The sequence below is a fragment of the Cetorhinus maximus genome, chromosome 6 (assembly GCF_964194155.1).
Source record: "Cetorhinus maximus chromosome 6, sCetMax3.hap1.1, whole genome shotgun sequence".
NCBI classification, from domain to species: Eukaryota; Metazoa; Chordata; class Chondrichthyes; order Lamniformes; family Cetorhinidae; genus Cetorhinus; species Cetorhinus maximus.
The window spans coordinates 64200336-64212881 of NC_135884.1; the positions used below are offsets into that span (position 1 = coordinate 64200336).

At 44.1% G+C, this 12546-nt stretch overlaps 1 protein-coding gene across 2 annotated transcripts in view; it reads right to left on the reverse strand.

The window, feature by feature from the left end:
* Positions 1-12546, reverse strand: part of sema3h (sema domain, immunoglobulin domain (Ig), short basic domain, secreted, (semaphorin) 3H) — a 203875-nt gene that overhangs the window by 23631 nt on the left and 167698 nt on the right. For both annotated transcript variants that reach the window (XM_078543789.1, XM_078543788.1), the window contains 3 exons: positions 12005-12119; positions 8700-8769; positions 927-1071 (listed from right to left, as the gene is read on the reverse strand). In XM_078543789.1, coding sequence (XP_078399915.1) covers positions 927-1071; positions 8700-8769; positions 12005-12119 — 330 coding nt within the window. The remainder of the gene's footprint in view (positions 1-926; positions 1072-8699; positions 8770-12004; positions 12120-12546) is intronic.

Here is a 12546-nt window from a genome sequence, read left to right on the forward strand (position 1 = left end):
CAAATGATATGTTGGCCTTCATTACGAGAAGACTTGAGTAGAGGAGCAAGGCTGTCTTACTGCAGCTATACAGGGCCTTGGTGAGACTGCACCTGGAGAATTGTGTGCAGTTTTGGTCTCCTTACCTAAGAAAGGATACACTTGCCATAGAGGGAGTGCAGCGAAGGTTCACCAAGCTGAATCCTAGGATGGCAGGATTGTCGTATGAGGAGAAATTGGGCCAACTAGGCCTGTATTCACTGGAGTTTAGAAGAATGAGAGGAGATCTCATTGAAACGTATAAAATTCTGACCGGACTGGACAGACTGGATGCAGGGATGAAGTTTCCTCTGGCTGGGGGGGTCTAGAACAAGGGGTCACAGTCTCAGGATATGGGGTAGACCATTTAGGACTGAGCTAAAAAGGAGCAGGAGTGTGTCATTCTGCCCTTCGAGCCTGCTCTGCCATTCAATATGATCATGGCTGATCCTCTATCTCAACGTCATACTCACGCGCTCTCCCCATGCCCCTTGATGCCTCTAGGGTCCAGAAATCTAGGGGTGGTGAACCTATGGAATTCTCTACCACAGAAGGCTTAGGAGGCTAAGTCACTGGATATATTTAAGAAAGAAATAGATAGATTTCTGGACTCTAAAGGCGTCAAGGGGTATGGAGAGAGCGCGGGAATATGGTGTTGTGATAGATGATCAGCCATGATCATATTGAATGGCGGAGCAGGCTCGAAGGGCCGAATGAACTACTCCTGCTCCTTTTTTTTTAATGTTAATGCCATATATAAATTTGTCCAGATTGACACAGCAGGTTGAGAGAGCAAAATGAAATTCCGTTTTAAATGAGCGAGACACATTCCTGTCAATGATACAGCCCAGAGCGCATGCTCACTGGGTGCTGTGCACACTGCCTCAGAGATTGTTAATATTACTCACTGTTCCAGGGCGAGGGAAGGGGACACGCCCCGGATAGGTCACCCACTTGTAGTCAGGACCTGCTTTGTGTGCAAATTCTCCTTTGAAGGCCATTATAATGTCGGCCATCTTGTACACACAGACAGCTGACCCATTGAGAATATTGCTGGAAAGAAAAACAAAATGGTCACTGAACTTCCTCTCTCAATATTTAAATTAACCTACTCCTGTTTTGATTAACTGAACAGTGCAGTGAATAAGGAATCATGCTCCAAAGACGTGAAGTCAAGATACTCCCTCCTCTCCTCCCTTTTGTGAACCTATGTCCACTCCTGCCAGTGGGAACAGTTTCATTGTTGGAACTTGGAGAGGTCACTGGAGTTTGGGGGTTCTCTTTCTTTAGCTCCATCAGTCTGCAGTTTAGTGGGAAGATGGTGGTGTAGTGGTACTGTCCCTTGTCTAGTAATGCAGAGGCCCAGGCTAACATGGGTTTGAATCCCACCATGGCAGCTGGTGGAATTTAAATCTAGTTCATAAAATCTGGATTATAAAGCTAGTCTCAGTAATACTGACAATGAAACTATCATTGATTATCATAAAAATCCATCTGGTTCACTTAATGCCCTTACCTGCTGGGTCTAAATGTGACTCCAGACCCACAATACGTGGTTGATTCTTAGCTGCCCTTTGAAATGGCCAAGCAAGCTATGCAGTTCAAGGGAAATTAGGGAGGGGCAACAAATGTTGGCCTTGTCAGCAACACCCATTTTTCATGAAAGAATAAAAAAAAGTCAATGCCCTAACAGGGCAGTCCCAAAGTAACAAGCATGAAGTTGAATTTGGAATCCTCAAATGAGCTTCCTAAGCCTATATGGTACCAGCCAGGGTAACATGACGTAGGATAGAGGGAAGGATAGCAAAACTGCTTGAGTGTGGATGGGATCAATCTTGTCTGGTGATGCCATACACAGTGAAATAGTTTGTCATTGTGCATTAAGTGGAAGTACCTTCACTGCACAGACCGCAGAGGCTTAGGAAGGTGGCCCAGCATCCACTTTCTCAAGGGCTATTAGGGACAGGCAATAAATACCAATCTTGCCAGCAATGCCCACATCTCAAAATTGAATTAAAATAACTATTGCTGTTCTCAAACTGAAGAGCGGTTGTTTGGATGACAAGACATGCAAAAATACAAGCTGTAATTATATATTATGCCAAACCTGACCAGCCTACAAATGCCACACACCTTGTGGCAGCCCAGAACATGAAACTCTGGGCTTCCTGTGTATATTGCTAGCGGCACGCTGCCTCTGGAATGATAATTGCAGCTTGTTTGGAAAGTTTATCAGCTCTATCAGAGTTGCTGATAGCTGAAGTCAAGCCTTGCTGCTAAGCACAGCAATAACATATCAAAAACTGACAGACAAAATATCAGCAGACCCATTGTTGGAGAGATACTCCAATGACCCGTGTTCACTTCCAGCAGGGTGACATGTTCCCTCACGCGTCGACAACAGCAAATTCCAGTGGTGGCATATCTCTGTTTTGAACTTTATTCAGATCTCTTCAGATTCAGATCAGCATCATTCTGAGGGAACCTGCACCGATTTCCAACTCACCCATCACCTTTACGCTCGCTGACTTATATTAATTGTCTCCTGGTCCCCCACTGTCTCCAATTTAAAATCTTAGCCCAAAAGCAAAACATTGTGGATGCTGGGAATCTGAAATAAAAACAGAAAATGCTGGAAATACTCAGCAGGTCTGACAGCATCTCCGGAGAGAGAAAAACAGTTTCTCTCTCCACAGATGCTGTCAGATCTGCTGAGTATTTCCAGCATTTTCTGTTTTTATTGAAAATCTCATCCTCATGTTCAAATCTCTTCATGACCTTGTCTCTTCCTTTCAATAGTCTTCCAAGAACTCTGCTGTCTTCCGATTCTGGTTTCTTGCACATTCCTCACTTCCTTCACCCCACCATTGGTGGCAGTGCCTTCAGCTTTAGGCCCCAGGTTCTGGAATTCCCTTTCTAAGCCTCTATATCATTATGACTCTCCTTAAAGCTTACCTCTTTGACCAAGATTATAGTCACATTTCCAAATATTTTTCTTTTTTTAAAAAAGTTTTTTCAAAGGATGTGAGCATCGCTGACAAGACCAACATTTGTTGCCCACCCCCAACTGCTGTTGAACTGAGTGGCTTGCTAGGCCATTTCAATGGGCAATTAAGAGTCAACCACATTGGTGTGGGTCTGGAGTCACATGTAGGCCAAACCAGGTAAAGATGGCAGATTTCCTTTCCTAAAGGTCATTTCCAAGTTTTTTTTTGATTCTGTGTGTAAATCTTTGTCTGAATACACTCCTGTGAAGCACCTTGAGATATTTATCTATGTCAAAGATAACATATAATTGCAAGTTGTTGTTGTTCTTGAACTGTTATTCCTGGTTATTAACCAGATTTTTAATGTCCTTTTTATAGGTTGATATAATAATGGTGATTGACAACTGGGTGTTATAACAATATCTTCAGTGGAAGACTCTAGCATGAATCATAACCTTCAGACAAGGGCAGACACAGGGAGACATTATACATTGATTTTGATTATCTTTCACTAAGAAGTCCAGGTGAAGGGTCAAGGCCTAATGAACAGGCAGCACTAAGGTCAGAGTAAAAGGTGGCGGTGTGTTACAGTTCAGTCAGGGGGCTCAAGCTGCTGTGGCAACATGTGCTTTTACATACATGTTGTAGTCTGGAGCTATGGATAGTGATGGTAGAGTCTCCAATCTTCTTTCCATCACATGGCTGATCAGGAATCTCGCCTGTTCTTATCACCTGCCATTAGCGTATGTTGGAAGGATTTGCAGGTTGATATTTAACCTGTCTGGTGGTTTTATGAGCATACTTTCCTTGGCCATCGAGTCCTGGGGTAGGAGTGAAACCTGGAGTTTCTGATGCAGAACAGGGACGCTACCCACTGCACCACAAGACCTCCAGGTAAAAGGTACACAAGGTTAAATCGGAAAAAAGTGAGCCTGCAGACTACAGGATGGATGGAAAGCTCTAAAGGAGGCAAAAACTGAGGGAGGCAAGGGATTGCAAGGGGACTGGAGTACAGGAATAAAAAAGTCTTGCTATAGTCATTCAGGGTTTTGGTGAGACCACATCTGGAATACTGTATGCAGTTTTGGTCTCCACATTTCTGAGAAGATATACTTGCATTGGGCAGTACAGCAAAGGTTCACTAAATTGGTCGCTGGGATGACGGGGTTGTCCTATGATTAGAGGCTGGGTAAATTGGATCTATTTTCTCTGGCGTGTAGAAGAATGAGAGGCGATCTAAAGGGGCTTGACAGGGTGGATGCTGAGAGGTTGTTTCCTCTGTTTCCAGATTGTTTCCATCATGTAATACTGGAACTGTATAAAACGCTGGTTAGGCCACAGCTGGAAATTTGTGCACAGGTCTGGTCACCACATTACAGGATGGACATAATTGCTCTGGGGGGAGTACAGAGAAGATTACAAGAATGCTGCCAGGACTTGAAAATTGCAGCTATTAGGAGAGATTGGATAGGCTAGGGTTGTTTTCCTTAGAACAGAGTAGGCTGAGGGTTGATCTAATTGAGGTGTACAAAATTATGAGTGGCCTAGATAGGGTAGACAGGAAAGACTTGTTTCCCCTAGCTGAGGGGTCAACTACCAGGGGGCATAGACTTAAGGGATTGATAAAAGAATTATAGGGAACTTCAGGAAAAACCTTTTCACCCAGAGGTTGGCGGGCGTCTGGAACTCACTGCCTAAATCGGTGGTTTTGAGGCTGAAATGCTCAACTCATTTGAAAAGGTACCTGGATCTGCATCTGAAGCGCTGTAACCTGCAAGGCTACAGACCAGGTGCAGGAAAGTGGGATTAAAATGAGCGGCAAGTTTCTTTTTTATCTTTTTCTGGCTGGCACAGACATGATGGGCTTAATGTCCTCTTTCTGTGCCGTAACGTTTCTATGGTTCTATGGCTGGGGAATCTAAAACACGGGGACACGGTCTCAAGATAAAGGGCTGATCATTTAGGACTGAGGAAAGGAGAAACTACTTCACTAAAAAGGGTTGTGCATCTTTGGAATTCTCTACCCCAGAGGGTTGTGGATGCTCTATTGTTGAATACATTTAAGGCCGGGATAGAGAGATTTTTTGGTCTCTCAGGGAATTAAGGGATATGGGGAGTGGGCAGGAAAATGAAATTGAAGCCCAAGATCAGCCATGATTGTATTGAATGGAAGAGTAGGCTTGATGGGCCATATGGTCTACTCTTGCTCCTATTTCTTGAGTTCTTCCACACTTTGGAGGATCTGGTAAAGATCAGGTGATTGCACAATGAGACTTTATTTCAATATGATGAGGATAAAGAAAGGTAGAAACAGCCAGATTTATTCAACTGTTTTTGTTTAATAAAAGTTGCACCTCTTGTATAAGGAAAATATAGGTATCATTGTATCACTACTTGCCTTTCACTAACACGGCTGCATAGTGACAGATTGGAGGCGATTGACTAATTCCCGTCATTTACAACTAGAAACTGCACTACTGTATATTATTTGTATGTAACTATCCTCCACTATCTGCATTTTGCTGGAGAAATCGCCCTGCTTTGATTGACAGATTGCTGTAGCTTTAGTAATGAGTTCTGTTGGCTGTAGTTTATAAAGACACTGGGCTGGATTTTCCCTACAAGGCCTGGAAACAATAGTCGGGACTGCTTCCAGGCCCTGAGCTTGTCCCTGGGGGAGGAGGTGGGCAGGGGAAAATACTCTTTGGGATTTTCACGGAGTCGCTTCCTAAATTGGCAGGAGACAGGTTCCCTGTTCAATTAAGGGCAGGCTCACAAAGCTGATCAAAGCCAATCGGGGGCCTTCTAGCTTGAGAGGAGCAGCAGGCTGTGCTGACAGGTAAGTAACAGAGAGGGCGCTTCAACATGAAGATGCCCTCTCACCAACTTCTTCTAAGCTTTAATTGAAAAATGGTTCTTGATCACCACTGTTGGGGAGGGGGATTCCCTCTACAGGACTACCTTTGGCTGCCCTTGGCTCCAGGCAGGCAGGATGGGCTTGTAGGCCTGTCAGGAGCTGGGTGCTGCCTCCAGGCACCTAAACTGGCCCCACTGGTGTGGAAAACTGGAGGCCAACTGGAAAGTGCGAGTAGGCCTCTTTTAATTGGCCATAATGAGGCCCTTAACAAGCCTAATTGGCTACCTGCCTCATGGGGCTGGGGAGCTAAGCCATTCCCAATCCCACTTTTGCTAAAATGGCTGGCACCAGGAGCTGCATCAGAAAACTGGCACGTCAGCCAGTGTCTCCATCCCCACCCCCAGCGGGGCTCAAAGATTCAGCTCACTGTTTGAATAATGTAAACTCTTTGCTGTACTGCTGTTTAAATGGACTGTGCTGGTAAATTGAGTTTGTTTGCACTGTACAGTCTGCTTTGAGTCCTGCTGCAAGTTCCATCCCACCTATAATTCATTGGATGATGTAGTGGCACCAAAATAGACAGTTTGCACACACAACCATCCATTCATCCCACCTCAACCCGAGGAAAACTATGAGCATGCAATTCCTTTCCAGGCTTCAACTGAGTTGACCATGAGTTGACTCTCGCCCATTCCCGATCTATAAGTTGAGCGTCTGGTGTCCAATGTCCCGCCTGTAACAGCAAGGTTTCCACATCACCGCGTTCAGTCAAACAGGCAGTGTCCTAGCACCCACTGTGTGGACATTCCGGCACTGCAACCTGGGGGCCATCCACAAGAGAGCATCTACTCAACAGGGGGAACTTCTTTGGAAATCTTGGTGCAACAACTGTGGTTTTCAAACAATTCCGGGTATTTATCAGAAAAGGCTGTCATTTTAAGAGGGAAAATATAAACTGTGGCATAAATAGCCCCAAAACTGCAGTCGTGCAGTACTTAAAAAAAATCAAGCTCTGTGATGGTTGGCAGATGTTAAAAGATAGACGCGAGATTACAGATTGTTTTAAAACACAGCTTATTCATCTCAGCAAAATGGGAACCATTGATTTACACCGAATGCTTCCATTACCAGACTACACAATGTGCTTCATTCGAATATTCACTGAGGAGTGTGTACTGAAAGTATACAGTTTCACAAGTCGCTCACTAACCACACTCATGAGTCAAGGACCCAGCTCTCTCTTCCCTCAGAGGTTCACAAGTAAACAAGCTTCTTATCAACAAATCAGAACCTTTTGAAGAGACACTTTGTAGTTTCCTAACTGCCTGCTGCCAGTCAGGGGTCGGCATTGAACTCTCAGATAAGAGACTGCCGGGTTTTTTGTGCAGCTTTATTTATCTTATCCAAAGTGAAATTCTGGGTGGGATTCCCAAACTGTTTCGCTCTTTGTAACCTTTCAGTTTCCAGTTTGACGCTGCTGGCTCTCACTGTGGTGCAGTGTCATGGGTGACAGCAGCCAACCATGACTTGCCAGGATGGCCACTGTCAACATGGTTATTTGACTTTGGTGCAGCCGAGTCCCATCCTGTCCTCACCAGCCATCCAACAACAAATATGTGCACTAATATAGCACCTTTAATGCAGTAAATGATCAAAGCTGCTTCACAGGGGTGTATTCAACAACAACTTATATTTATATAGCATCTTTAATGTAATAAATATCCCAAGGCACATCACAGGAGCATTATATAACAAAATATGACACTAAGCCACGTAAGGAGATAACAAATCAAATGACCAAATGCTCAGTCAAAGAGGTAAGCTTAAGGAGTGCTTTAAGGGCAGAAAGTGAAGCAGGGAGTTGGAGAAGTATAGGGAGGGTATTCCAAAGCTTAGGAAGGCAGGGTCTCCAGTGGTGAAACAATTAAAATCTGGGGTGCTCAACAGGTCAATGGTAATTAGATGGGCACAGATATCGAGGAAGGCTGTGTGGTTGGAGAAGATGACAGAGATAGGGAGGAACAAGGCCATGGCTGCTTTAAAATAAATGATGGGAATTTTGAAATCAAGACATTGCTTGATTGGGAGCCAATATAAGACAGCGAGCATGGGGATGATAGTGGAACAGGACTTGGCATGAGTTAGGGCACAGGCAGCAGAGTTTTGAATGACCTCAAGTTTACAGAGAGTAGAATGTGGGAGACTAGCCAGGAGTGTGTTGGAATAGTCAAAGACTAGAGGTAACAAAGGCATAGGTGAGGATTTCAGCAGCAGATGAGCTGAGAGAGAGGTGAAGTCAGGCAATGTTACTGAGGTGGAAATAGGTGGTCTTAGTGATGATAGTCAGATAAAACTTGGCGCTGAGCCAAAGAAGGAAATATTAGGACAGGTGACCAAAGGCTTGGTTAAAAAGGTAGGTTTTAAGGTGCATCTTAAAGGAGAAGAGACAGGTTGAGAGTTGTAAGGCAGGAGAGCTCAGGGCTCTAACAGTTGAAGGCACAGCCATAAGAAGAGGTAGGGTGAAGGAAACTGGGAGTGCACAGGAGGCAGGAATACATGGTTCTTGGAGGGAGAGATTTGGCTTTGTAAGCAGGTTGCTTCAATCTGAGACACACATCAGGCTGAATGCATCCTGCGGCAGATGTTTTAAGGACCTCAGGTTGACAGAAGCTGATCCCATCAGTGAAACATTGAGCTTTGACAGTACGCAAGATTGGGGGCTTGACTCATTAATTAGTACCCAGCTTTCATTATAACAGTGACATGATTTGGGTTCTTTCTTGACAGATATTTGGTGGAACTGTTGGCCCAAGCTTCCCTTTGGACAAAGCTCTCACCTGGATGTTGTGAAAACTCCGTAGATCAGTGGATTCTTTTTGTCCTTCCCATTGAGCACGAAGACATCCTCTGCAGGGAAAACAAATGCATTGACGGCGACAGTGGAAAATAAAATGGGAATCCTGACCTCATGGAGTCATTACGCCATGGAAGGAGAGCATTCGGCCCATCAAAGTCATGCCTGACCTTGGGCTTACTGCAACTCATACAAAGACAGAGCTTATATGTGACACCTAACTATTTCCTTCGGGTGACCTAAAGTACTTTTAAAAGTGATGGATTACCTTTGAAGTGCAGCCTCTGTTGTAATGCAAGCATATAACAGCTAATTATCTCACAACAAGGTCCCACAAGCAGCAAATGAACGAATGCCCAGAAGGTGAAGGTTGAAGGAGAAATATTGGCTAAGAGACTAAGGAGACATGCCCTGCTTTTCTTTAAAGTGGTGTCACAAGATATTTTACGGTCATCTTAGCTGACGAGCTAGGCTTCAGCTTAGCATCACACCTGAAAAATGGCACCTTTGATGCGCAACATTCCCTCCGCACTGCACTGAAGTGCTGGCCTGGATTATGTGCTTGAGTCTATTGTGGGGCTTGAACCCATGGCATTCTTGCCTAGAGGTTAGAAACCAAAGAGACACTCACACCAGGAATGTCTGTGGGGTTCTCTCAATCTCCTACCATTTCTTTAGGATCTTCACCCAAATTATAGCTGGAGATTTCCCAAGGAAATTCACCCACTTAAGCTTCATATAACATCCAAGTTCCAAACTCGATGGCCGGGATTTTCTGGACCCAGCTTGGCGGGACCGGACGATCCTGGCGGCAGGCGGGGCTGGAAGATCCCGGCCAAAGGTCTTTTCAACTAGACCAGCAATGGGATTAGAAGAACAAATTTGAGACCTTCCAAGTTACAAGCCTTTCCCACCTATACTTGCATTCCCTCACCTCACTCCACCCATGGATTTTCATAACTGGCCCTCCCACCCAATGCTGCCATATCACCCTGATTGTCTCACTTGTTCAACCTCTCTCTGTTACTCCACTCATTTGCAATCTCTGTGCGTTCTGCAGCAGCAGAAATTGAACAACTGTGCTTAATGGATCTGTATTGGAGAGGGTTTAGTAAAGCATTATTAAGTTCAGTACTTTCGCTGCATCAGTCACTGCATTATTTAACTACCCTTGAGGAATGTGAACAATCAAGAATGTAGACATTTATGAACAAAAGGTGCAGCACACTGACTATCCTGCGGGCTCTATCTTCCTATCACTCCTGCCCATATGCTTCCATCTGAGTGGAGGTGTCAGGTATTCGGAAACAAGCTTTCGCTTCACCTGGATCACTAAACACATTATCAGTCACAGGCAGAACTCTCTATAGGTTTACATTAACAAAGCTAGTTAATTGACCACCATGAAACAATGTTAAGGGTTCAAGAGACAAAAACCTGACTGGTGCAATGAAAGATGAATTGCTGATAGCCTTCATTATAATAGGGGCCTGTTTGAATAACAACCTTCACTGCAGCATGTGTAAGAGCAATACACATTGCTGAGCTGCCCTTTAATGCCATATCTCAATCTCTCCCATCCCTTCAACCTGCTGAGGACACTGTGTTCCTCCAATTTTGGCTTCTTGATAATCCTTGACTTCCTTTGCCTTACCTCCAGCTGCCTAGGCCTGAATCTCTGGAATTCTCTCCCTAAATCTCTCCTCTCTCTTTTCCTTGAAAAGGCTCTTTAGCGCCTATCTCTTTGAAAAAACATTTGGTAATCTAGCCTAATCTCTTTTTCTTTGGTTTTGTGCCAATTATCTTTTTGCTGATTATGCCCCTGTGCAGCACTCCATTTAAGGTGATATATATGTATACAGCCATTGTGATTCTTATAATAGGAATGTAGTAACAGGAAGTTCTTCAGTCCTTTGAGCCTGTTCAACCATTCAATAAGATTATGGTTGACCTGGACCTCAATCTCATTTACCCACTTTGCTCCATGTCCCTAATACAACAGATCTCAGTTTTGAAAATTTCAATGGACCCCAGCTAGCCTTTTGGAGGGGGGTAAGAGTTACAAATTACAAGTTACAAAGAGTTACAAATTTCTGATACCCTCGTGTAAAGATAGATTTGTTGGTGCCTCACACTCATTCTTTTACAGTTTAGTACTTCTTCCCAGTGTTAGTCTGGAACAAGACATGTATCAAGCTCCTCCTACTGTCAACATTTTAGAGTCCAGGACTACGTGCTGAGGGACGCACTAAAGCTTGGGGCAGCTGCCGCAAAGGCGCAATGGGGAAGGGTCGCTGTCTAAGACCTTTCTACCACAGCGCACCGAGAGACTGGGAACTGTTTAGAGCCCCTCGGGCTGTACAGATCAAAATGAAAGGCTGTAAATGACTGTAATATTGTTTGTACTGATGCACCTGGTGATACATTTTGTAAAAGTTTAACCTGGATTGTACCCTTGTAATGTTGTTTTTGAAATGGTTTTGAATGTGATTGAAGATAATTTATGAATAAAGTATATTTTTACAAAAAAAAAAAAAAATTTTAAAGTTCACCTCCAGTGACATTGCAAATGAGGGACACTGCAGTTTAGAGATAGAAGTTTCACTGTGCTGGCCCCTGGAGCACATTGGGAGCAGATGTTAAAAAATTGCAAACTCCAAATGGTCACAAAATCACAGATGGGAGTAAGCAGTTTCCTGGTATGCAATCCCAGTGTGCAACAGGAATCAACACATGGAAACTTTTAACTCTTGGTGTCTTATTTCTTTATGGCAATAGTGTGACTATAACCCAACTAATGAGTGAAGCACCTGTGCTAATTATAACAAGGGCCACTTGACAGGTATACGCACGTACCAACATGCTCCACGGGGAGACGATGACAAAGTGGTAATGCCACTGAACTAGTAAACCAGAGTTCTAGGCTAATGCTCTAGAGACATGGGTTCAAATCCCACCACAGTAGCTGGTGGGATTTGAATTCAATTAGGTAATAAGTTTGGAATTGAAAGCCACTTTCAAAAATGGTGACCCATCTGGTTCACAAATTTAGGCTGTCCTTACCCCTACCTTCAGACCCACAGCAATGTGGTGGACTCTTAACTGCCCTTTGAAATGGCCAAGCAAGCCACTCAGTTCAAGGGCAATTAGGGATAGGCAACAAATGCTGGCCTTGCCAGCGATGTCCACATCCCATGAATGAATAAAGAAAAAATACATCTCACTTGATCATCAGCCATGACCTTCCTTGCAGAATCCTAATGTGAGTTTAAATTATATGTTACTCACGCAGTTCATCAAAATGGGTTTGGATTCCCTCAGACCCGGGAATGGAACACACCAGGCGTGCCTTCAGGAAGGTGCTCCATTTGTTTACCAGACTGCGTTGACCACCAATGTCGTTCTGGGGGAAACAAAAGAGCTCCATGAGCTGGGAACGGTGAGCACATTTTACACCCGTTTCACACCTGTTGTCTCTCCTGTCCTCAGGCTGGTCATCCAGTCTGATCTCCAATTGTAAGCCAGAACGTAAAGAGGTTGGCTATCTTGTGTAATTGTTGAAATTGTGCTACAATAGAGTACATGCTTTAAGTTGGTAATTAAAAGCAGCTATGCCCAATTGGGGAAGGATTGGGGATTCATTGCAAGAGTTTAAAAAAACCGTTCACATTGGGTCAAAAACAGAAAGTACTGGAAAACTCAGCAGGTCTAACAGCATCTGTGGAGAGAAAAACAGAGTTAATGTTTTGAGTCCGTATGTTGGGGGCAACTGGAAGAATGTGTCCTTACTCTGTAATCTTGGAAACAAACCTGTCTTAAGGTGAAAACTG